Here is a 27,813-nt window from a genome sequence, read left to right as displayed (position 1 = left end):
CAGCTAATGGTTCTATTGCCAATACAAATAAAGCAGGTGATAATGGGCAGCCTTGTCTAGTTGACCTTGTTAAACAAAATGGTGTTGAAATCTGACCATTTGTAACTACCTTAGCTTGAGGATTAGTATTTAGAATTTTAATCCATTGTATAAAAGATTTTCCTAATTCATATTTTTCCAATACCTTAAATAAAAAATCCCATTCCAATCTATCAAATGCTTTTTCTGCATCCAAAGCACCTGCCACACTCATTTCCTCTCTTTTTTGTGCCAAATGAATTATACTAATTAACTGGGTTATATTATCCATTGATTGTCTATTTTTAATAAAACCTGTTTGGTCCATATGTATTAATTTTGGTAAATATTTAGATATTCTATTAGATAAAATTTTTGCTATTATTTTATAATCTGTATTCAACAAAGAAATAGGCCTATATGATGCTGGTTTTAAAGGATCTCTATCTTTTTTTGGCAGTACAGTTATGATCGCTGTTAAAAAAGATTGTGGGAGTTTATGCATTCTTTCCACTTGATATATTAATTCCATAAAAGGAGGAATTAATAAATCTTTAAATTTTTTATAAAACTCAGGAGGAAAACCATCTTCTCCTGGAGATTTATTACTCTGAAGTGATCCTAAAGCTTCTTCAACCTCCTTTAATGTAAAAGGCATATCTAATCCTTTCTGTTCTTCGAAATTTAATTTTGGAAGGGTTATTTGTGATAAAAATGTATCTATCTCAGTAATCTTATTTTTTGATTCTGATTGATATAGTTCAGTATAAAATTTTTTTAAAGTTTCATTAATTTCTAAAGGCTTATAAGTAACCTTGTTTACACTTGTTCTAATTGCATTTATTGTTTTAGAAACCTGTTCTGTTTTCAACTGCCAAGCAAGAATTTTATGTGATCTTTCACCTAGTTCATAATATTTCTGTTTAGTTCTCATAATTACTTTTTCTGTATGATATGTCTGGAGTGTATTATATTGTAGTTTTTTGTTAACAAGTTGTCTTCGTTTTTCTTCTGTCATGTGTCTTTGAGATTCTTTTTCTAACTTTATAATATCTTTTTCCAACTGATCTATTTCTGCTGCGTATTTCTTCTTGATTTTAGATGTATAACTTATAATCTGACCCCTTAAATATGCTTTCATCGCTTCCCATAATACAATTTTATCCTCTACTGAATGTAAATTTGTATCCAAAAAAAACTGTATTTGTTTTTTCATAAAATCACAAAAATCTTGACGTTTTAATAAAATTGAATTAAATCTCCATCTATAAATCGATTCCTCCTTATCCATCATTATCATTGTCATTATCAAGGGAGAATGATCTGACAGTATTCTTGCTTTAAATTCCACACTTTTCACTCTATCTTGAATATTTTTTGATAATAAAAAAATCAATCCTTGAATAAGTTTTATGTCTATTTGAATAAAATGAATAATCTCTCTCTCTTGGATTCATTTTTCTCCATATATCAATCAGGTTTAAATCTTTCATTAATGATAAAGTTAATTTTGTTACTTTTGATTTTGTAGCAACTTTAGTTGACCTATCCAAAACTGGATCCAAACAAAAATTAAAATATCCACCTATTAATATTTTATCATGTGCATCAGCCAATTTCAAAAAGACTTCTTGTATAAATTTTGTATCATTTTCATTTGGTGCATAAATATTCATAAAAGTCCATAATTCTTAAAAAGATTTGACAATGTATAATTACATATCTCCCCCCAGAATCAATTATTACATTTTGTATTTTAATTGGTAGACTTATTAACCAAAATTGCAACTCCTCTCGATTTTGAATTAAATGAAGCTGCAATAACATTTCCAACCCAATCTCTCTTTAATTTCTTATGTTCTGTTTCTGTTAAATGCGTTTCTTGTAAAAAAAAACTATATCTCCTTTCATTTTCTTAATATATGTTAAAACTCTCTTTCTTTTCACAAGCCCATTAATTCCATTAACATTAAAACTTAATAAATTAAGCAAATTAGTCATTCATAATACCTTGGGAACTCTTTAAAATTCTCCATGTTGCTATGAGTCTCTCCCCAACCATCCAGGCAAAAAAGAAGAAAAATATAAAAAAGATAGCTAATATATAAGAAAAAAAACAAAATAGCCCCCAACTAATGTTGCGAATAAAAAGAACTCAACATTACCCCCCCCCCCCCCATTTTACGGGTCATGGCAATCGCCATGATTGTACACGTGAAACTCGCAGCCGTCGATCAGGAGCTCCTCCAGCTCCCCCGCAAAAAGAAAGGGAAAAAAAAAACATATCTATATTAATGAAGAAAAAAAAAGAAAATAATTATTATCTCTACTCCCAATTAATTCTCATCGACTATTTTTTCTTTATAAATGTCCATCAAGTCCAACCTTATTTCAATCTTCATCATAAGTCCATTTCACTTCTATAATTCATTAGTCCTCTTCATGAACATCGGATAGTCCTTGTACAAATTTCTCCGCTTTCCGGTAGTCAACAAAAAAACTTCCTTTCTCCATTTTCCAGAAAAATTATCAATTTTGCTGGGTAGCTCAATAAAAATTTATAACCCTTTTCCCATAAAGATTTTTTCACTGGATTAAATTCTTTCCGCCTCTTCAGAAGATCGTAACTTATATCTGGGTAAAAAAAACCTCTTTTCCCTTCTATTATCAATGGCCCTTTTCTCTCTTTGGCACCCTGAGTAGCTGCCTTCAAGATCATTTCTTTATCTTGATACCTTAAGCATTTTATCAAAACTGATCTTGGATTTTGATCTTGTTGAGATCTTGGTCTTAAAGCTCTATGTGCTCTTTCAATTTCAATTACTTGACTTCCTTCTTCCATTTCCAAAATTTTCGGAATCCAATCTTGAAAGAATTTTATTGGATTTTCTCCCTCTGTACCTTCCATAAGACCAACAATTTTAATATTATTTCGTCTATTAGAGTTCTCAAGCGCATCCATTTTTTCAAGCATCCGTTTTCTTTCTGCTATCCAGACAGAATTATCATTTTTTATTTTTTCAGTATTTTCTTCCACTTTTACTTCCATCTCTTTAACTTCCTTCTCCATCTTCTTTTGTTTTTCCACCACATTATCAAGTGTATTCTGTATCCTTTTTATATCTGTTCTTATAGCTTTTAATTCATTCGTCATATCTATTCTTGTAGCTTTCAATTCATTCGTCATATCTGTTCTTGTAGCTTTTGATTCTTTCATCATATCTGCTCTTATAGATTTTAATTCATTCGTCATATATCTCAGGATATCTTTTATGTCTCCTTTAATCTCTTTCTTCTTTTCCTCTTCTTCCTTCTCCGAATTTCCCAAAGAGTCTGTTTCTCCTTCCGATTCAGATCCAATTTCACTTCCAGCCGTAGTTAGGCTTTGTAGTTCTGTTGATATCTTCCCATACATACTTTCGCGCATGCGTTCCTTCTGTTTCTTCTTAGAGACCGCCAACATTGCTACAACTTCCTTCCCCTCATCATCAGAAGTACCGTGCACTTCGCCGGGAGGAGATCTAACTTGAGTCCAATGTTTCACCGAAGCGGTTAGGCCTTTTTCCCCACCGATTTGCGCAGTCTTCGAAGTAGTAGCTTTCTTCTGTTTCAATTTAGGAGCCATATCAAAAGATAGTCCCGAGTTTCTTATAAGTAATTTCTAATAGATATTAGTTAACTCTTCTTCATTTAAACCCTATTTCATTACTTTTTACGAGGGAGCTGGATTTCCAACGTCTCGACCCTACGTCATCACGTGACGTCCCCCATAAATAATCAATTTGAGAGGAAATTAAACTCAAATCCAAACGATGGATCAATAGTAAAAACAGAAAATACTGGAAAGACTAAGCAGGACAGATAGCATCTGTGAAAGGGACACAGCGTTAACATTTGAGGTTTGAGGCCGTCTAGCCTCAGAATAATGTTGTAGGGATTTTGAAAGCAAAGTCTACAACCATGCAATTAAGAAACACTGAATCTGAACAAATATGTCCAAAAACCTTAAACATTTTACGGACATACAATTCAGCTATCTGAGTGAGTGTGGAAGTGTAATTATACTCCTGAGCTTGTCAGCAGTGAAATGTTTTGTTGGAAATGGTGCAGACCTTAAGAGTCCTGAAAGCCATCTAAATTTGTAGAATCTTGGGGAAATCACAGCACGCTGATTCTGATAGGGATTTGTGGTGCATATTGAATTGCACTGCAACAAGTTTTCATGGAGAAGAAGCAATGATTAAAAATTTGCAATTCTAACTGTATTAAAACTATATTTGTATGCAGCATCAATGACTGTGATGCTTGTTTATATTCCAAAATATTAAAATTAACAAATTAGGAGTTAAGAATGCAACCTGGATGATTAGGTGTTGGTTACTTTGTTCTTATACAAAACCATCTGTAGATTTCTTAAGAGTTATGGAAGGTAATTGAGATTTCCAGTTCATAATACTAATCAAAACAAGGCTTTGTAGACAGGTGTGTTGGCATTGCTGAATACTACTGTCTCTTTTAATGGACAGAGTTTAGAAAGGAAGTTCTAAGGTTCCAGGCTGCAGGCGGAAGAAAGATAATTGATATAGATTGGAAAAAAGTATCAGTCTAAAGTTGTCAACTCTGTTCAGTTTCCCCAAGCACTTACTTGACTACTGTCTTTGTTGGTATGAGCCTGTCCTGCATTCCACTCAAATTTTAAAGAAATATGATTAACTTGCATAGTACAAAATTTGGCTTTAAGAAGACAAGAAATGTATTTTACCAGGTAACCACAACAGACTTCTTAGTAAAGATTATTTGCTTTATTTTTTCATTAATGGAAGGACTATATTAATTCCTGTGCATTTTAAAAAAATGTTCTTTAATGAAAAAAGATATGAGATCTATAGAATATAATTTAATATTTTAACTTAAAATAGACATTAAGTTTTTAAGCAAAAAGCTTCTAAAAGTGCATCAAATACTTTGCCATTTGTGATGATAAATCACAAACCAAAGTCACAAATAGCAAATGTACTTCAAATTATATATAAAGCAATAATCATGTCACTTTGAAGACTGTACTCTGATGTTGTATTTCTAAAATTGTACCAGAATATTACTCATGTCCACATTCAGTACTCATTTGTCATCTAAGTACTATTGTTTCCTGCAGTAAAATACTGTAAGCCACTTAAACTTGAGTTGTATTAAATATTACGTTTTAATCAGTAGAAAAATCTCTTGGTCATACTTAATCCTGAAATATATATCAGGCCACCACAATAATAAGCTTTGCTAAATTTCACACTGTAGGGCAGCTTCTTGAAGCTACTATAGAGCAGACCAAATACAGGCTCTGAAAGATTTTATACAAATGCCTTTAATCAAATCAATGTATGCATTTATTATTTCACTTACTTGAAAGCTATCATCAGAAACTGTAGCTTCATTGAAAGGTTCCTGGCAACCTGCTGACAAATAAAACATCAATGTCATCCAACAAGTTGCTTCACTGTTATTCACCCTTTAAAGTTTGAAATCAACGATAAAAATTTGTCTCACTCATATCTGTTCAACTATTTAAAGATCATACGAGTTGGATTAAACAGCAAAAATAAAACATTGATTAAGCTCAAAATAACAACATCAAAGGCTGCTCATTTTAAAGTCCCCAGCATTTTCAATGCAGGGATGCCCACACTCTGGGCTGTGGAACTTTTAAACAGATTGTTCAAGGACACAAAATCCAAGTTATTAAGAATAGAATGGGTCCTTCTGTCCTCAAACTCTTACATCATAGAGAAAGTAAACTACAGAAAGGATTGCTTAAAGCTGGGTCAGAGGTGAGTGCAAGGAGTACTGAGCAGATGAAGTAAAGCTGAGAATAATGGTAATGAAAGAAGGGATGGGAATGGTGGTGATCATTACCAAAAGCAATAGATGTTTCTTTAATGTTAAAGCGGTCTCAACCATTCAATAACCCACTTAAGAAAGCCTTAATTTTTCACATTGATGCTCAATGACTGCTCTGCAATAAGGCATCATGTCTTGGCAACAATTTTGGCTTATGGTCTTTGGCTGACATTTGGTTATTCCTGCCACTGTGAGATGTAATATGAACTCAGTCAAGAGCATCCTTACTAGGAATGGCATATCTTACCAGTATCATGAAATTTGAAATTATGAGTAAACATAATGAGGTTGCAATAGCCTGGTGGTGTTTAAAAATAAGATGATGGGCAACATGGTAATGTTGCAGTTAGCATAACGCTTTACAATACAGGTGACCCAGGGTCAATTCCCACCGCTGCCTGGACTGAATTTGTACCTTCTTCCCTGACAATGTGGGTTTCCTCCCACAGTCCTAAGACGTACCGGTTGTTGTAAATTGTCCCATGATTAGCCTAAGATTAAATCTGAGAATTGCTGGGCAGCATGGCCTATTCTGCACAGTAACTCAATAAAAGGTTGCAGAGGTGTTTTGTTCTTGGCTTATAACAAAAACTCAACAGAATCCTACTGTTTGTGTATCAGTAATTATTATTAGAAAAGTCATTGTTCAACGTAAGATCAGGAGAATCTACTAAAAAGCAATAAATAAACTAATGAAGGACTGTAATTTGAATAATCTATGGAAAGATGACGAGAATCAGGATTTATATACAGTGCCTATAAAATGTATTCACACCCCTTGTGAGATTTCATGTTTTATTATTCTACAACATTGAATCACAGTGCATTTAAATTGGCTTTTTTTTTTACAATGATCAATAGAAAAAGACTCTTTAGTGTCAAAGTGAAAACAGATCTCTACAAAGTGATCTAAATTAATTACAAATATAAAACACAATATATTCGAATGCATAAGTATTCACCCCTTTTAATATGACACAGAAAATCATCACTGGTGCTGCCAATTGATTTCAGTAGTCACATAATTAGTTACAGTGTCCTAGCTAGATATAAACCTGTGTGCAGTCAAGGTGTTTCAATTGATTATGGTACACTTCTATCTGGAAGGTCCAACTGCAGGTGAATCACTACCCTGGCAAACAACTACACCATGATAACAAAAGAACACTCCAAGCAACTCCACAAACAGGTTACTGCAAAGCCCAAGTCAAGAGGTGAATTCAAGAACATTTCCAAGTCACTAAATTTCCCTTGGAGTACAGTTAAGTCAATCATCAAGAAATGTAAAGAATATGGCAGAGCTGTAATCTGCCTAGAGCAGGCCATCGTCAAAAGCTGAGTGATCATGCAAGAAGGGGACTAGTGAGGGAGGTCACCAAGAGACCTATGACAACTCTGGAGGAGATACAAGCTTCAGTGGCTGAGATGGGAGAGACTGTGCATACACCAACTATGCATTCACCAGTGGCAGCTTTATAGGAGAGTGGCAAAGAGAAAGCCACTGTTGACAAAAACTCGCATGAAATCTTGGCTAGAGTTTGCCAGAAGGCACACGTGAGACTCGGAAGTTAGCTGGAAGAAGGTTCTACGATCTGATGAAACCAAAATTGAGCTTTTTGGCCATCAGACTAGATGATTATTATCTGGTGTAAGCCAAACACTGCACATAACCAAAAACACACCAACTCTACCGTGAAGCATGGTGGAGGCTGCACCATGCTGTGGTAATGCTTCACAGCTGCAGGCCCTGGAAGGCTGGTGAAAGTGGTGAGTAAAACAAATGCAGCAAAAGACAGGGAAATCCTGATGCAGTCTCCAAGAGAACTGCGACTTGGGAGAAGATTTGTTTTCCAGTAAGACAATAACCCCAAGCATAAAGCCAAAGCTACACAGGAATGGCTTAAAAACAACAAAGTTAATGTCATGGAGTGGCCAAGTAGAGTCTAGACCTCAATCCAATTGAGAAATTGTGGCTGGATTTGAAAAACGCTGTTCACTCACGATCCACATGTAATCTGACAGAGCTTAAGCCGTTTTGCAAAGAAGAATGGGGAAAAATTGCAGTGTCCAGATGTGCAGAGCTGATAGAGACATATTTACACAGACTCAAGATTGTAATGCTGCCAAAGGTGCATCTACTTAATACTGACTTGAAGAGGGTAAGCAATATAAGAAAATATCAGTATAATGTGAATGAATTGAACCATTTTATCCAGATACCAATCTTAAAAAAAAAATCTTAGTCTTATTTTCCACCTTAAAGAGATTTAAGGTTTTATGATGTTAGTTAGACTTAACAATTTATTTCAAGTAAATTACTGGGAAATTCAACATTCCCATACAGTATCTCCTAAAATAGAATTCTTCTGTCACATTAAACTAACGTCAACTGTCAGTTGACAGTTAACTACAAAGTTTTACTAAAAATGAGTAAGTCGTCATATTTGTTCATTTCTAGGCCAATACCTGTTTGCTCCCATTTTCCAAAATATTCCAGAGAGGAAAACAGCTCTGCAAAACAGTAGTTGAATTGAATTGAATTGACTTTATTTCTTACATCCTTCACATACATGAGTAAAAATCTTTACGTTATGTCTCTGTCCAAATGTGTAATGTGCAATCACAGTAATTTATAATAAACAGAACAGTCAATGGAACACAGAATACATTCAAATCAGCATGAGTTAATCAGTCTGATAGAAGCTGTCCCAGAGCCTGTTGGTCCTGGCTTTGATGCTGAGATACTGTTTCCTGAATGGTAGCAGCTGGAATAGATTGTGGCTGGGGTGACTCGGGTCCCCAATGATCCTACAGGCCCTTTTTACACACCTGTCTTCGTAAATGTCCTGAATCATACGAAGTTCACAACTACAAATGCCCTGGGCTGTCCACACCACTCTCTGCAGAGTCCTGCAATTAAGGGAGGTACAGTTCCCATACCAGGCAGTGATGTAGCCAGTCAGGATGCTCTCAATTGTGCCCCTGTAGATAGTTCTTAGGATTTGGGGGCCCATACCAAACTTCCTCAACCATCTGAGGTGAAAGAGGCGCTGTTGTGCCTTTTTTCACCACACAGCTGGTGTGTACAGACCACATGAGGTCCTCACTGATGTGGATGCCAAAGAACTTAAAGCTGTTTACCCTCTCAACCCCAGATCCATTGATGTCAATAGGGGTTAGCCCATCTCCTTTCCTCCTGTAATCCACAACCAGCTCCTTTGTTTTTGTGACATTGAGGAAGAGGTTGTTTTCTTGACACCACTGTGTCAGAGAGATGACTTCTTCACTGTCCGCCACCTCGTGATTGTTTGAGATTAGGACAATTGATGTGTCATCGGCAAACTTAATTAGCAGATTACAGCTGTGGGTGGCGACACAGTCATGGGTATACAGGGAGTAAAGGAGGGGACAGAGCACAGCCCTGAGGGGCTCTTGTATTGAGAGTCAGAGGGGTGGAGATGAGGGAGTCCACTCTTATCACCTGCCGGCGATCTGACAGGAAGTCCAGGATCCAGCTTCACAAGGCAGGTCAAGTCTGAGGTCTCTGAGCTTCTTGTTGAGCGTGGATGGAACTATGGTGTTGAATGCTGAACTGTAGTCCAAGAACAGCATTCTCACATAAGCATCCTTCTTCACCAGATGTGTAAGGATGGTATGTAGAGCAGTGGCTACTGCATCGTCTGTCGATCAGTTGTGTCAGTAGGCGAATTGTAGGAGTTCCAGTTTGGGTGGTAGCATGCTGCAGATGTAGTCCCTGACCAGTCTCTCGAAGCATTTGCTTATAAGCAATAATAAGGGCTCTGAAGGTGACAAAAGCCTCTTACAAGGATTGGCTTAAGAGAGACTTGAGCAATAGCTGGGCAGTCTAGAGTTCCCCGCAGTCTTACCAACTTAAAACAGAAGTGCTTCCAAGTCTCCCCCTCCCCGGTCTTGGCCAATCAGCTTTACTGCCAGTTTGATAAGCACAATCAACATCCATCTCTTCTCACTTCCTCTGATCTCGATATGCTAAGCCCCTACTTCCTCCCCTCCTTTCACAACCACTCCAATGATACCATCTCCCCTTCACCTCAACCCCATTCACCTTCTTCAGCCTCCTTCCCATCTTGCCCCTTTCCTTCCTTCCACCCAATACTTCCGGTGAAGCAAGAAGACATCCGCAAACTATTTGGAAAACAGAACATTAGGAAAGATGCAGGCCCTGATGCTGTCTCACTGGTACTCTAAGGCACCATGCAGATCAGCTAGCACCTATCTTCACTGAGATATTTAACACCTCCCTGAAATTATGCAGGGTTCTGGATTGCTTTAAAGTTGCTACGATTATTCCAGTTCCAAGAAAGACAAGATTACTGGATTTAAAGATTATAGGCCAGTCACTCTGACTTCAGTAGTTAAGAAAACCTTTGAATATCTGATGGTGGCCTACTTTAAGTCCATTACTAATCCTCTTCTTGACCTGCTACAGATTGTTTTTTGAGCAAACTACTCAATTAAGGGTACTGTTGACTTGTGCCTTCATTATATTTTTCAACATAATGAGTCCCCTAACACCTATGTGAGAATTTTGTTTGTGGATTTTTGCTCCACTTTCAACACTAAGCAAGCTAAGCCAGCCATTTGTAACCTACAGTATCTATCAGTGGATTATGAACCTCCTGAATGCAGTATGTAAGGCTGGGCTCCTACCTGACGATCCAAAGTCTATAAGTACCGGCTCTCCCCCGGGCTGTGCTCTTTCACCCCTCCTATTCTCACTTTATACAAATGACTGTATCTCCACACACAAATGCTAAAGTTTACGGATGACACGACTGTATTCAGCCTCATCTCTAATAATGAAGTGACCTGCTCCCAAAGAGAGGAGGTAGACCGTCTTGCAGCATGGTGTGCTCGTAACAACTTGGAGCTTAATGTTATCAAGACAGTGCAAATGAGGAATGATTACTGCCAACAATAAAAGGCCTGTTCGTCACTAAAGAAAAGCGCTGGAAAAAAAAGTACTGCTGACTCCACTCACCCTAGCAAATTTCTGTCAGGGAGACGTTACAAATCCATCACCACCAGGGCTACACATCATCTCTGAAAATTCTTTCTTGTAGCTATCCAGCTTCTCAACAAACTCACTCACTCCTGCACAACATACATTAAATGGTCTTTCCTGCTCTCCTTGTTCTGTTGATTATTATTGAGTCTGTTCATATGTTTGATTATTGACATTTGCGCATGTGACCGTTCTACTAGTCGTTGATTGCTCATGGCCGTTTACACTATTGCCTTGTAAATTGTTGGTTGCTGTTCTGTTGCCTGTTATGGTATTGTCCTGTGTTTTATGCTTGGTACTGCACCACAATCAATTCTGGTATATTTCACATACTGGCAATAAAATAATTCTGATTCTGAAAATGTTTGTTACTGCTTCACAGTATATTCGTGGTCTCTTTAGAAGTCAAAAACCTCCTTCCCTATGAGAATCAGCTGTTCTCATTGCTTACACCATGCCCAAATTCTCCAGCCAGAGCACTCCAATTGCTGTTTTCAAACACTGGCCCAGTAATTGAAAATCCAGTCCAAGTTTAGTACTCCAGCATATAAAACACACTATTATAAATTCTAAAGATCTCGTAACTTAATAAGTAAAACAGACCCCTGGAAATGGGTTTAATTTAATGGGAGAGAAAATATTACAAAAACAGTAAAGAATTAAGGGATAAAACGAGAGAAAGTCTGCAGATACTGGAAATCCAAAGCAACACACACAAAATGCTGGAGGAACTCAGCAGGTCAGGCAGCATCTAGGGAAATTAATAGATAGCTGATGTTTTGGGCCAAGACCCTTCTTCAGGACTGAGAAGGAAGGGGGAAGAACCTAAAATTAAAAGGTGGGAGGAGGGGGAGAAGGCTAGCTGGAAGGTGATAGGTGAAGCCAGATGGATGGGAAAGATCAACGGCTGGAGAAGAAGGAATCTAATAGGAGAGTAGACATAGGAGGAGGGGACCCTGGGGGAAGTAATAGTCAGGTGAGAAGAAAGAAAAGGTCAGAGTTGGGAATAGAGAAAGGGTGTGGGGAATTGTTTGCTGGTAGGAGAAATTAATAATCATGCCTTCAGGTTGGACTGTACCCAGACGGAATTTAAGGTATTGCTCCTCCACTGTGAGGGTGGTCCCATCTTGGCGCAAGAGGCGACTGTGGACTGATGCCAAAACGGAAATGGGAATTATAATGTTTGGCCACCAGAGCCACCAAGAAGTTCTGCTTGCAGCAGATGGTGTAGAGGTGCTCAACAAAATGGTCCCCCAATTTATGATGGTCTCACCAATGTAGAGGAGGCCACATCAGGAGCACCAGACACAACAGATGACCCCAGCAGATTTGCAGGTGTTGCTTCACCTGGAAAGATTGCTTGGGGCCCTGAATGTAGGTGAGGGAAGAGCTGTACGAGCAGGTATAACACTTAGGCCACTTGCAGGGGGTAAATACCTGAAAGAAGATTAGTGGGGAGGGTCAAATGGCCAATAAATCGTGGAGAGAGAGATCCCTGCAGAAATTGGAGAGTGTGGGAAGTAAAGATATGTTTAGTAGTAGGATTTCTATGGACATAGTGGAAGCTGCAGAAGATAATGTTTTGGATGTGGATGGGGTGGTAGGAACCCCAAGAGGAACTCTATCACTGTTAGGGTGGATGGGAAGATGGGTGAACACATAGGAGAAGTGGGTGAGGGCAGCATCAACTGTAGAGGGAGAGAAACTCTGTTCTTTAAAGGAGGGGGACACCTCTGAAATCCTGGAATGGAAAGCTGCATCCTGGGAACAGATACAGTGGAGGAAATGACACTGAGAAAAAGGAACAGCATTTTTATAGGTGATTGGATGGGAAGAGGTATAGACACAATTATGGGGAAAATTAGTAGGTTTATAAAAGATGTCAGTTGGGACTTCCGGTAAGATGGCGACTGTTTAGCTGCTCCGAACTTTTGCTCCGTCATTCTCCCTACCTTTGCACTATATGTCTCCATTCTTAAACCTTAGTTAGGTATTTTATTAGGTTTCTCTTACTTGCCTGCGAACACATCTATCTTATAATGTCTAACAAAAGTACTAAAACCGGGAAAAAGGAAACTTCTACGGCTTTGCTGGCTGACATTTTCGCTGCTTTGGAACAGCATCGACAAGATATTTTAAAGGAATTTAGAACTTCTTTCAACCAGCTGGATGTCAAATTGGATCGGATCAACGCTAGAGTGGACAAACATGCTGAACATCTATCTCGCATCGACTCAACTTCTGAAGATTTAAAACACCGTGTTCAATATCTCGAGACTCTCTGCTCCAGCCTACAGGAGCAGAATTGTAAACTTTTTTCCAAAATGGTGGATCTTGAAAACTGGAGCAGACGTTGTAATCTACGAATTCTTGGTTTGCTAGAGGCCACCGAAAAGGGCTCTCCCGTGAAATTTTTTTCCGATTTTCTCTGTGAGATTTTTGGGAAAGAATTTCTTCCGACTCCACCTGAGCTTGAAAGGGCACACAGGATCTACGTTCCCCGTGCATCTCTGGGTTCCCGCCCATGGCCGGTAATTTTGTGCTTTCATCAATACCAGGTGAAAAACCGTTTGATTATGGAGGCACACCGCAGAGGTACTTTTGCTTTTCAAAATACAGTCATTCGTTTTGTGCAGGATTTTGCCCCCCAGGTTCTGAAGATGCGTGCTGAGTTTAAAGGTGTAATGAAAGTGCTTTTTGATCGCGGACTCAGACCCTCCCTTCGAAACACAGCCGACCTTCGAATTACGCTTACTACTGGAGAATATAAGTGGTTTAAATCAGTGAAGGATGCTGAGGCATTTGCTGTAAGTCTTCCGGCCATCCCGTCTTCTTAGGAACCCGGTCTGACCTTCTAAAATGGTGGATAAGTACCTCTCGTAGTAAAGCTATTTTTTCCGGACTCAGACTGTACTTGAATAATTCAGACATTATCTATTGAAACTCTAAGGGCTGTAGACAATCTCTTCCTGGACCTGGTGCATTTTCTCTAAATAGATAATCCGAGTTTAATGTTTCCCTGCGGACGTTTAGATTGTACTTGTGTAATCTATTTTATCCTTGTATAACTTTATCTATAGAGATTTACAATTGACTTTAACTTGTTTTGGAGGTTTGGAGTTTTTATTGAAGGCTTCCCTGTTGGTTGATTCATAGTTTAAGTTTTGCCTTTTTTTTCTGTAAATGGTTGATAAGTACTCTCTTCGAGTCTATAATTTCCCTCTTTTCTCCCTCCCCTTTTTTCCTTTAATCTTCTATAATTTTTCGCGGGTAGGTTAGTTTTGGTTTTCCTTTGATTTTCTTTGTATTAAGTCTTATACTTCTGTTGAAGTTGTTCCTATTTGTTATTATGTTTTCTAGTGCATAAACTAGTTACCATTTGCTATAGTATTTATACGGAACTGTTGTTAATGACACAGAACTGGAAGTCATATTTGGGTTAATTTTTTTGGTTGAGCTAGCTGCTTTTTTTGGTAGCCGTCTAGTTTTGGGTTGCGAGGAGTGTGGTGGATTCTCCAGTTCCAACACTACTCACTGTTTCCTTTGCTTTCCTTTGTTACTCAGGACATGTTTCTGTTTTGATTCTACGAATCTATGTTTACATTTTTGCTCCCAGACTGTTATTGTACTGCTTGACTTTTTATATGCCTGCTGCTTTCTATGCACTAACAATTGATAATGGTTAATACACTTAAATTTGTGAGCTGGAATGTAAAGGGATTGAATCACCCTGTTAAAAGAAGGAAGGTCTTCTCACATATTAAACAACTCAAAGCTGACATTGCTTTCCTTCAAGAAACTCATATTCGTTGTTTTGATAACTCCCGGCTTTTGTCAAAGTGGGCGGGCAGCATTTTCATTCATCCTTTGCCGCCAAAGCTAGGGGGGTTCTCCATCCTTATTAACTCAAATATTCCTTTTGAACTCCATAATAAGATATCTGATACAAATGGCCGTTTTATTATTGTTTCTGGTAAACTATATAATACTAAAGTTGTACTAGCAAACCTGTATGCCCCCAATTTTGATGATGTTAATTTTTTTGAACGTTTTTTTTCCTCACTACCACACTTAAACTTATACTCTCTTATACTGGGTGGTGATTTCAATTGTTGCTTAGATCCTAATTTGGATCGATCGTCCTCTGTTACTAGACCACCTACTTAATCTGCCTTAGCTATTCAATCGTTTCTCTCTAATTATGGTATCTCTGATATATGGCGTTTCCTTCATCCTACTGAGAGAGATTATTCTTTTTTTTCACATGTTCACCATACCTTTACTAGAATTGACTACTTCTTACTCGATAATCAACTCATTCCATTTGTCTATTCTTGTGATTATCAGAGTATACTGATTTCTGACCATGCCCCAATTACTCTGTCTTTAAATTTTCCTGGTCTCCCTCAGAGGAATAAACACTGGCGGTTTGATTCAACTTTATTATCGGATGATAATTTTCTAAAATTTATTAAGGATCAGATAACCTTTTATTTTAACACCAATACATCACCTGAAGTGTCATCCCTGATTGTCTGGGATACCATGAAAGCATATCTGAGGGGCCAAATAATCTCCTATACAGCAAATCTTAATAGAAAGTCCTGTGCAGATCGATTAGACCTCATTAATAAGATTAAAGAATTGGATCAACTGTATGCTCAAACTAAGAATCCTGAACTATACAAGAAGCGTGTAGAACTTCAAACTAAATTTAATCTTCTGTCTACTCAACCTGTCGAACGCCAACTTCTTGAAAATAAGAGTCGCTTTTATATCCACGGCGACAAATCTGGTAAATTTCTAGCCAATCAGCTGAGGCGTTCCAAAGCCAAACAACATATTACAAAGATCCGGAAGGTGAATGGAGACTTTACATCGGATCACTTAGAAATCAATGACGCATTTAAAAATTTCTATTCTCGACTTTATTCCTCTGAATCTTTGAATGACAACATCTCTGTTGATCATTTTTTAAATAATCTGAATATTCCTTCGCTTTCATCTGATTTTAAAGCCAAACTTAATACGCCTATATCATCAGAAGAAATATCTTTTGCAATTTCTGCATTGTCTTCAGGGAAATCTCCTGGACCTGATGGGATCCCCGTAGAATTTTATAAATCATTCTCTTCACTTCTCTCTCCTCAGTTACTCTCAGTATTATCTGACTCGTTTAATTACGGCCAATTGCCACCCTCTTTTAATGAGGCATCTATTATTCTTTTAGTAAAAAAGGGTAAAGACCCAACAGAGTGTTCCTCGTATAGGCCGATTTCTTTGCTTAATGTTGATGTTAAAATCTTGGCCAAAGTTTTGGCTTATAGATTAAAAACTGTTATTCCCTCTATTATTTCTGATGATCAAACTGGATTTATTAAAAACCGTTTCCCTTTTTTTAACATGCGGCGCTTATTTAACATTTTATATTCACCTCCAACTAGGATTCCTGAATGTGCTATTTCCCTCGATGCGGAGAAAGCATTTTATCGTATAGAGTGGAACTACCTTTTGGCAGTTGTAGAAAAATTTGACTTCGGTCTAAGTTTTATCTCTTGGATCAAATTGCTGTATTTGTGTCCTACTGCCTCTGTTTTAACTAATTTTCAGAAATCCCAGTTATTTAACCTCAAATGTGGCACCTGTCAGGGATGCCCTTTAAGTCCCTTTCTCTTTGATTTGGCTATAGAACCTTTGGCGATAGCATCCTGAACTGACCGGGATTTGGAGAGGGGGTGTTGAGCATAAAGTTTCTCTTTGTGCTGATGACTTATTACTTTTTCTCTCAAATCCGTCTACATCCTTACCTCCAATGTTTTCACTTATTGACCAGTTTAGCCAGCTCTCTGGATATAAACTCAATTTACGTAAGAGCGAACTTTTCCCAATTAATAAAGAAGCACAAAAATTAACATTTAGTGATCTCCCTTTTAAAGTAGTTCATAATCAATTTACTTATCTTGGGATTACAGTTACAAAGAAGTTTAAAGATCTCTTTGAAGAAAATTTTGCCAATCTTTCATATACTATTAAACAGAGTCTGTTACAATGGTCACCTCTTTCTATGTCTTTGGTAGGTCGTATTAATGTTGTTAAAATGTATGTTCTCCCTAAACTTTTATATTTATTTCAATCAATCCCAATTTTTATTCCTAAATCTTTTTTTGATTCCTTAGACTCTATTATTTTGTCATATCTGTGGAAGAATAAGCGGTCTAGAATTAATAAAGTTTATCTCCAAAAATCTAAAAAAGAGGGTGGCATGGCTTTACCTAACTTTCGTTTATATTATTGGGCAGCCAATATATGTTGTGCTACCTTTTGGTCTTTTTTCCATGGCCAACCCGAGTGCCCTAATTGGGTGGCAATGGAGTTGAGCTTGTTACGAACCCCGTAACTGGGTCACTTACCAGCAAAGATAGAGAGGTCCGCTGAAGTCTGATGGTACCATTTTTAAACGTTTTTATTTATAAAGGGGCACAAAAGTAAGGTTAATACAAACATTCAGATAATATACATCATCAATACTCAATCTAAAGCACGGGTATAGTAATAATCAACAATTCGAAGTAGCTCTATCATTTGTCTAGGGGTAAAACTATTGTCCGATGGAAATATAAAAAGTCTCGCCAGTTCATGAAGGCTTTTAGCCGTTTGAGGGACCGCTGGGTGTTCACGGGTTGGAGAGAGAAAATAAACTTGCCAGCCTGTTGGACTCAAATCGTGGAATCGGGAACGTGAGTTCCCCGTTGTCAGTTCGGAATCCCTTTCGGGGTTATTAGCCACTCGATTCCCTAGCTAGGGGATCCAAATCACACGTGGCTCCCGAGCAGCTTCCCGTTCTTAAGGGAACGATGAGCGATGGTGTCTCCGTCTGGTGTGTCGCTGGAGTACCGCCTCCTGCAGTCTCCGTTTTATCATGGCTGGCAGATTTGTAAATGTCAATCAAGGTAGGGTGATACAATCCCCACCCCCACATTGCCCGAGGGTGTCCATGTCCCTGATAGCTGGCACGTACTATAGAGTTGCAATTCACACAGGTGCCTCTAAAAACAATGGTCAAATCCATTGCATTGTCTCTCATTTCCTGGGTCCAAGACCCGAATTAATAGCGATCTTGCGATTCTCCGGAAGGAGGGGGCTGGTCCCGCACCCTTCGGCCCCTCAGAGCTGTGGTACATTCATAACAAGCTCCACTAAAGAATTATCTATCTCTGCACTTCTTGGCTCTGTACTCCCTAGTAGTTTGTCCAGATTAATAGTTAATCCTCTTGCTAGACACACTTTGCGTACATGGGCTCAGTTTAGGAAATGCTATGGTTTCCATGGTTTTTCCCTTTCTAGCCCTATTTTACATAATCACTTTTTTTTTACCTACTACGTATGACTCAGCATTCCATGATTGGTATAGGAAGGGCATTAGACATTTTGAAGATCTTTTTATTGATAATCGCTTCGCTTCTTTTCAACAGCTCTCTGCTAAGTTCAATCTGCCCAATGCTCATTTTTTTAGATATCTCCAAATTAGACACTTTATTACTCCTTTAATTCCTAACTTCCCTGAAATGCTTGAGAAAAATGTTATGGACTTATTTCTTTCTATTAATCCACTAGGTAAAGGTTTAATATCATTTATTCGTGATAAATTAGCAGCCTTACGATGTGCCCCTGTGGATAAAATTAAAATGGCATGGGAGCACGATCTAAATACCTCCTTATCTGATGAGACTTGGGACTCGATTCTCAAATCGGTTAATTCAACCTCTCTTTGTGCTCGCCATTGCCTTTTACAGTTTAAGATTGTTCGTAGAGCCCATATGTCTAAATCTAAATTATCTCGATTTTACCCTAACATTAGTCCGCTTTGTGATAAATGCAAAAGGGGTGAGGCCTCTCTCATTCATATGTACTGGTTTTGTCCTAGCTTGGAGAAATTTTGGAAAGATGTCTTCATAACGTTATCATATATTCTGAATCACCGCCTAGAACCTAACCCTTTAATTGCTTTGTTCGGTTTCTGGGGCGAGACAGATTTACGTCTGAGTTCGACTGAGTGTCGAATATTATCTTTTGCCTCTCTCCTGGCTAGACGTTTAATCCTCCTTAGATGGAGAGATGTTGCCCCGCCCACGCATGCTCAATGGCTTAACGATATTATGGCCTGCTTAGACCTTGAAAAAATTCATTATTCAGTTCTTAATTCGGATTTAAAGTTCCATAAGGTCTGGGAACCTTTTATTGAGTACTTTCATAACCTTCCTCTTGACTAGGGTTTTTTTTTTCGGTCCCTTGCTTTCAGCTCCTTTTTTTGTTGGTAGTAGGCATTAATATCTCCTGTTGCTAAGTGTATTTACAGTTTTGGGGGTTTGATTGTCCTGATTTATATTCTCTATATTGTGTTGTGGTTGGTCTGGAGTTTTTTTTTGTTTGTTGCGTGGCTTGGGGAGGATACTAATTTTACATGTCCTCAATTTGGGTGCTTTCTCAATTATCTTTCTTTGTATCATATTATTATTGTATGTTTATTTTTGCACTGTATCAATGTTCTTCATTGCGATCTGAGGTTTTTTTTATCTGTAGCTATGTAGAAAATGTATAAAAAAAACTAATAAAAAAAAGATGTCAGTTGACAGTTTGTCTCCAGAGATGGAGACAGAGAAATCGAGAAAGGAAAGGAAGGTGTCAAAGATGGACCAGCTAAATTTAAGGGCAGCGTGGAAGTTAGAGATGAAATCAATGAGCTCAGCATAGGTTCCTAAAGCAGCACCAATACAGTTGTCAATGTAGCGGAGGAAGAGTTGGTGCGTATAAGTGGGGAAGGCTTCGAACAAGGACTATTCTACACAGCCAACAAAGAGGTAGGCATAGCTGGGGCCCGTACAAGTGCCCAAGGCTACCCGAGTTTGGAGAAAGTTGGAGGTGCCTAAAGAAAAATTGTTGAGGGTGAAGACAAGTTCTACCAGTAAGAGAAGGGTGGTGGTGGAGGAGGATTGGTTGGTTATTTTGTCAAGGAGGAAGGGATTGCTGCATTTACTATCAATCTACTTTCACTTATTCAGCTCAGATTTTTTCTTCTAAATTTTTCTCTTTTTGCTTTTCATTCCCTTGGTATATTTCCTCTCTACCTGCTCATCTATTCCAAATTAGTTAGAATAAAGATAACTTCTACCTGTAACATTGTTGCTCTTTATAAAGCTCTCAATTATTTATCTAGTGTCAAAGGCAGCAAAAAATATCAAGATATTTCTTTGGAGCACAATTACTTACATGTACCTTAATTTTCCAATTCTTTTATACCATTTCTGATGACAATTTATGAACATTTTTAACACAAAAGATTCTTCAGATGTTGGAAATTTTGAGCAACACACACAAAATGCTAGAGGAACACAACAGGTCAGGCAGTTTCTATGGAGGGGAATAAACAGTCAATATTTAAGGCTGAGACCATTCATCAGGACTGACATTGATGGTTTATTGGCCTCTATAGATGCTGCCTGGCTCAATGATTTTATAGATTAACGATAAGCTTTGTCACATGTACACCAAAACGTACACTGAAATGACTCGGTTGCATATAATCAATCAGCGAGGATTGTGCTGAGCAGTTCACATATGTCACCACACTTCCAAAGCCAACATAGTATGCCCACAATTCATTAACTCAAACCCATACATGTTTGGAATGCAGAAGGAAACTGGAGCACCCGGAGGAAACCCACGTGATTATGGGGAGAATGCACAAACTCCTTAGAAACAACAGCAGAACTGATTTTACAGATGCCACCATAAAGCATTACGCTAATTGCCATGCTATTGTGCCAAATGGACTTACTCTAGCACATTGTGTGCGTTTTTACTCTGCTCAAATTTTAGTTAACTAGTTACAGACTGTATAAAAGGGCAAGAATTTCTCTGGATATTGGGAAACAAAGGAAACTGTAAAAACAAAGTTGTGACTAGGAATATAACAGCATTTAAAACAGAAGAGGTGCATTTCTGTTATCATTAATCGTCACATTCAGTTGGCTAATGCATCTTCTTCCAATTGTTGGGAACATCAAAGCAGGCTCTTTTTTTGCACAAAAAGGTACTGGAAAGAAAATTTGTCTCTGAAAAATCTTTCTGCACCTTCAGGTTTGGTATTGCTTTCAGAAGCATTTGCAAATATAATTTATTTTGTTTTATGAACTACCAGGCTTACAAATTCTGTCTACCAAATACTGGACAACTCAGCAGTCTTCTATCTTTTACTTGCCTTGTCAGGTACACAGAATTATACATTTTATGGGATTGTTTCATCCATTTGGATTTAAACTTATGGCTTTGGATATTAAATGAATTTTTTTTGGGACATCTGTCAATAAAGACATCGGTAAGCATTCTTAAAAATAGCTACCATTAATTTTTTAAATCAATCTTTGCAAACAAGATAAGCAATGTCCTAAAGAGATCTGGACAAAAAGTCTCTTCTACTTTTGCCCTTCCCTTCAACTTGTACTCAATTTGCAGTAGTACAGTTAACACCGTGAAAGGATATTGTCTCAAGTTCAGATTCCAAAGCCAATTCTGTGAAATGTGGCACAACGTAGTTTAAAAGCAAACCATCATTTTTGTTCCTTCTCCCACTCACTTAAGTGTCTGAAAGATGCACTGTAAAGTAGATTGGGGCTTTTACATAATTTTCTGCAAAGCAATGGCCTTAAGTATTTCTTTTAATACAATTTAAGAATCCCTACCTTCTGAGATAGCTTCAGTAGCTCGGCGAATACCACGGTCAAATGCTCTAGCATCAGCAGGACTCTGAAAGGTCAGTCCAAACTTCTTTTCATTTATCTTCCAGTGGTGAAATATTGGAGTTACTTTATTGTAAACTAGATCCTTCTTCAAGGCACATTCCAAAACCACCTGAAAAGTTTAAAAAGATTCAAAATGAACTTTAAATACAAATGTTAATCATGTTTACAGATATTCAACTCAGTGCAATAAGTACACTCAATAATCTCATTATATTTGACTAGAATTGATTAAAAAGTACACAGTAAATCACCAGTACTTAAACATGGCAACATATTCTCAACCATCTTGGCACTGCATTTCAAATTCTTCTCTTTATCCTCAATCCATTCGACTCCACTAATAAAAAGAACTCATATTTTAAGGAGCTCCTGAAAAACCATCACTTTATGGAGCTTCCAATTATTTCTTATATTTCCTCCTCTGGCTGGAGACTGATTTTTACTTGATTTGATTTAATCCAATTTTGCAATGCCTACATTTCAAGGGACTATAATAAGCTGTTGGTTTCATTTGGAACCATCTAAATAAATTGAGCAATTAAATTTTGCAGTTCAATCTCTTAACACTGATTTTCTTGTGACAGTTGGCCTTCAGTCTATCTTTTAAAAGAACATGTCAAACGCTTCTGACACTTAGAGGTATATTGCTATTTTACTTCAGAGCAATAAATGTAAAATTGTGGGAGTGGAAATAAAGAACGTACACATAATGGGCCACTCCTTTCTTTCTTGTGAGCTCTGCAACAAATATATACCGTAGATTCTGGATTATAAGCCGCTACTTTTTTCCCAGATTTTGAACAGCTTTGAACTCTGCGGCCTTTAATCCGGAGCGGCTAATACATGGTTTTTTTTCATGCCGCCTCGTAAACATTTTGCCTCGTAACAGTAGACCAATGAAATTGTACGATAAATCAAGCGCACTTTCACAATTAAATTATTGTAAATCAGTCATTTGTACTCACCCTCATCAACATGGAAAATACTCGAAGAAAAGCAAGACCCGAGCGCGTCACACCCGAGCGCATCAGACCCGATCGCGTTACGCAAGCGCGTCAGACCCGATTAGACCCGATCGCGTTACGCAAGCGCGTCAGACCCAATTAGACCCGATCGCGTTACGCAAGCGCGTCAGACCCTATTAGACCCGATCGCATTACGCAAGCGCGTCAGACCCGATTAGACCCGATCGCGTTACGCAAGCGCGTCAGACCCGATTAGACCCGATCGCGTTAGACCCGAGCGAAAACGCTGCTTTTAAGTTAAAGGCTGCAGTATATATATTTTTACCAGTCGCTAGGAGATATTGGAATGTTGTTCGTGCTGTTCAGTAAAAAAGTATATGCAACGTAATTTGTGTTACCGATACGTATGTATATTTAAAAGTAGCGGTGCGGCCTAAAATCCGGTGCGGCCTTTACAATTAAAAAATTGATTTTATTTCTAAAATTAGAGCCAGCAGCTTTTAATCAGGTGCGCTCTGTAGTCCGGAATCTACGGTAGTTTTTTTTTTGTAAGGGTTGGTATATTCCATTATGCTGCTACTTGTATATTACCAACAAAGTTACTTGAGGTTTTTCAATGTCATAACCAAATGATCCTTGTCTAGTTTAAATTGGCATGGACTATGGATTCTCATTTGGGGGAGTGGAGGTGGGGTAAACACATTTCTCAAATAATCATCTAGAATATCAAAGCATTCTTTGATTACATCAATGTCTTGCTGTACCATAGCTACGAAGGGTGCATCTGTTTCAAGAGTTGGGGATAATCATACCAATTCAAGTCAAGTCAACATTTATTGTCATTTCGACCATAACTGCTGGTACAGTGCATAATAAAAATGAGACAACGTTTTTCAGGACCATGGTTTACATGACACAATACAAAAAACTAAACTGAACTACGTAATAATTAAAAAAAAAACAGAGAAAACTATACTAGACTACAGACCTATACTGGACTGCATAAAATGCACAAAAACAGAGCAGGCATTACAATAAATAATAAACAGGACAGTAGGGCAAGGTGTCAGTCCAGGCTTCGGGTATTGAGGAGTCTGATAGCTTGGGGGAAGAAACTGTTATATAGTCTGGTCGTAAGAGCCCGAAAGCTTCGGAGCATTTCCCAGACGGCAGGAGGGAGAAGAGATTGTATGAGGGGTGCATGGGGTCCTTCATAATGCTGTTTCCTTTGCGGATGCAGCTTGTGGTGTAAATGTCCGTGATGGCAGGAAGAGAGACCCCGATGATCTTCTCAGCTGACCTCACTATCCGCTGCAGGGTCTTGCGATCTGAGATGGTGCAATTTCTGAACCAGGCAGTGATGCAGTTGCTCAGGACACTCTTATTACAACCCCTGTAGAATGGGGGTCTGCCCAGAGTGCACAAGAACTGATACAGTTTCAGTACTGGGGGCTTGAGCTGTGTTTCTGACATTGGTTCACTTAGCCTGCAAGTAAATTTGGAGAATTTCAAGGGAAATATTGATAGCATCTCTCCAGTACTTTGAGATACTTGCCGTAAGTGGTTCACATATCAAAAGTAAACATTAAGACCATAAAACAAAGGAGCAGAATTGAGCTATTCAGCACATCAAGTCTGCACTGACATTCGACTATGGCTAATTTCCCCCCAATCTCCTGCCATCTCCTCGTAATCTTTGACACCCATCACTAATGAAGAACCGATGACCTCCTCTTTAAACATACCCAATAACTTGGCCTCCATGGCCATCTATGGCAATAAATTCCACAGATTCAACACCCTTTAGTTAAAGAAATTCCCCTTCATTTCTGTTCTAAAGGGATGTCCTTCTATTCTGAGGCTGTGCCCTCTTGTCCTAGACTCTCCCACTAATGGAACATTCTCCATGCTCTAATTGTGGATGGTTTGTTGGGGGTAATGAGGGAGATTGAAGAGAATTGTTTTGGAAGTGCAAGGCCCATTCTCTCCCACATTCCAAACAATGAGCTGATGATGACTTGAAGCCACCCCAATATGCAATCTGTCTGGGCTCTGTAGATCAATGTCCACAGTTGGATGAGCTTTATTCCAGAAAAACTGCTACTGTAGCTGAACAGTTTTTGTTTTATTTATCCTGTAGATTCATTCCATTGCAGTCAGAAGCTCATTAGCTGTGAGGTGGAAGATTGCAAGAAATATCAAGGGTAACACTAACATGATCAAGCAGCCTTGACAACATTTGCACTGAAATTGTGTTTGTGCACCTATTTCAGAATCAGGTTTAATATCACCGGCATATGTCATGAAATTTGTTAACTTAGCAGCAGCAGTACAATGTAAATATGTGATGATATAGAAAAAAATAAGTAAATAAATTACAGTACATATATGTCTATTAAATAGATAAATTTAAAATAATGCAAAAACAGAAATAATCTAAAAAAAGTGAGGTAGTGTTCAAGGGTTCAACGTCTATTTAGGAATTAGATGGCAGAGGTTATATCCTGAATAACTAAGTGTGTGCCTTCAGACTTCGGTACCTCCTTCCTGATGGTAACAATGAGAAGAGGACATGTCCTGGGTGGTGGGGGTCCTTAATAATGAATGTCGCCTTTCTGAGGCATCACTGCTTGAAGATTTCGTGGATACTACAGAGGCTAGTACCAAGATGAAGCTGACTAACTTTACAGCTTTCTGTAGTTTCTTCGATCCTGTGCAGTAGCCCACACCTCATACCAGACAGTGATGCAGCCTGCCAGGATGCTCTCCACGGTACATCTGTAGAAGCCTTTGAGTGTTTTAGGTAACAAACCAAATCTCCTCAAAATCCTAATGAAATACAGCTGCTATCTTGCCTTCTTTATAGTTGCATTGATATGCTGACACCAGGTTAGATCCTCAGAGATCTTAACACCCAGGAACTTGAAAATGTTCACTCTCTCCACTTCTGATCCTTCTATGAGGATTGGTCTGTGTTTCTTCATATTACCAAGAAAATGAATGCCAAAGATAAGAGATCCTTCAAAGTTAGCTCTTCTCAGACAGAGCCTCATAACAAATTGATGGCTCCCAAGCAATAGGAGCTGAAAAGTTTCCGTGTCTGGACTTCAATGAAGTCTATCACAATTGGCAGCTTTAAATGATTCTTGGTTTCCCACAAAAATGGGATGACAAACTTGATTAGAACAACCAGGAGTTAATTAATAGCAATGCAAAGCATTCTTGGATTGGAAGCCCCAACTTGCCTACATTCATAGTCAAGAATAGAAACAAAGATCAGGTGATTGTAAAAGACAAAGGAAATCTTATAATTTGCTGATAACTATGATATGTATGGATCTGTTGGTGATGTTGAGGTCATCTACAGTCCAAACACCTAGTAGCTCACCCCAGGAAAAGTGAACTTAGAGTGCTTGCTGAAAGGAACTCTAAAGACTCAACAGTGATTCACATGTCAGTACATTTGGTTCCTACACAGAGCAAGCCACCTCTGCCTGACAATCAAATAGGCAACATCCCAACTAAAAAAAAACCAAGGGAGCAGTACAGTTTTAACTTGTTCTACCTCAATGCACTGCGTAATTATTTGATCTGTATGAACAATATGCGAGAGAAGCTTTTTAAGTATTTTAGTACACAAGACAATAATAAACCAAAACCCAATTCTAATTTGCTTTTGAATTTCTAAAATTTCAAATCTTCTACATCTCAGAAGAAATGAGATGTCTCTCAAGTTCCATAAACATGGTTATATTTAGGAAAGGATATGAATCTAACTTGTAAACTAGAGGGGTCTTCCTGATGATCGCCCTAGTAAAAGTCATCATCAGATTACTCCTCAAGCACTCCCCTCTGTCCCCATCAGTGGCTGAAAAGTTGCTCCTCCAATCACACTGAACTCTATCCTTATGGAATCCAATATACACCCTCGCTTGGCAACTACAGAAAAAATGAATGGAACAGCATCAACCACTATACATAATCTCTATACAAAATTTGACTTCATCTTGACAGAGACAGTCCTTTCCAAAATGGGTGCTCGGAGAAATTTGTCTCCAATTCATAGATAGATAGATAGATAGATACTTTATTCATCCCCATGGGAAATTCACATTTTTTTCCAATGTCCCATACACTTATTGCAGCAAAACTAATTACATACAATACTTAACTCAGTATAAATATGATATGCATCTAAAATCACCCTCTCAAAAAGCATTAATAAATAGCTTTTAAAAAGTTCTTAAATACCGTAGATGCCGGATTATAAACCGCTACTTTTTTCCCACGCTTTGAACAGCTTTGAACACTGCGGCCTTTACTACGGTGCGGCTAACGCATGATTTTTTTTCATGCCGCCAAAAACATTTTGCCTCGTAACAGTAGACCAATAAAATTGATGAGTAGTTCACAGAGGTCCAATGAAATTGTACGATAAATCAAGCGCACTTTCACAATTAAATTATTGTAAATCAGTCATTTGTACTCACCCTCATCAACATGGAAAACACTCGAAGAAAAGCATTGTGCTGCCTTTATGGCAGTTATTTAGTTTATAATATTTTCGCTTAGTAATTCATTTGTTAGTATTTTCTAGTTAAAGTTAGAAGTGTTTTAAGTATATTTGTTTTCTGTACTACATCGCGGGATGCTATGACGTCACATCCGGTTTCGCCGCGTCTTGTGGGAAAATACCGGTTTGCGATAAACGGAAAGGTGGGGGGCGAGCGCATTAGACCCGCGCGAGAACGCTGCTTTTAAGTTAAAGGCGATCAATAACTTTTCCTGGTAGGCTGCAGTATATATTTTTTTACCAGTCGTTAGGAGATATTGGAATGTTGTTCGTGCACTGTTCAGTAAAAAAGTATACGCAACGTAATTTGTGTGTTACCGATACGTATGTATATTTAAAAGTAGCCGTGTTACAGGCACGGTTCGAAAAAAAGCATTTGCAATATGTATTTGTTTATGTTACCATACGGATTTAATTAAAAGTTAAAAAATCCTCACGTGTAATATCTTTCTGTGTAAATATCTCATATTACAACGTGGGACACCTGCGGCTTAAAATCCGGTGTGGCTTGTACAAGTA

At 38.1% G+C, this 27,813-nt stretch overlaps 1 protein-coding gene across 2 annotated transcripts in view; it reads right to left on the bottom strand.

The window, feature by feature from the left end:
• spred1 (sprouty related EVH1 domain containing 1) overlaps positions 1-27,813 on the bottom strand; it is a 122,310-nt gene that overhangs the window by 12,167 nt on the left and 82,330 nt on the right. Inside the window, exons 3-4 of one of the 2 annotated variants that reach the window (XM_073040113.1) lie at positions 21,697-21,865; positions 5,419-5,471 (exon numbers count right to left, since the gene is read on the bottom strand). In XM_073040113.1, the coding sequence (XP_072896214.1) occupies positions 5,419-5,471; positions 21,697-21,865 (222 nt within the window). The remainder of the gene's footprint in view (positions 1-5,418; positions 5,472-21,696; positions 21,866-27,813) is intronic. The other variant, XM_073040114.1, reaches the window with a different exon arrangement.

The sequence above is a fragment of the Hemitrygon akajei genome, chromosome 3, assembly GCF_048418815.1.
Source record: "Hemitrygon akajei chromosome 3, sHemAka1.3, whole genome shotgun sequence".
Lineage (NCBI taxonomy): Eukaryota > Metazoa > Chordata > Chondrichthyes > Myliobatiformes > Dasyatidae > Hemitrygon > Hemitrygon akajei.
The sequence above is the reverse complement of the archived record's forward strand: the minus strand, read 5'-3'. Positions and strand labels throughout refer to the sequence as shown.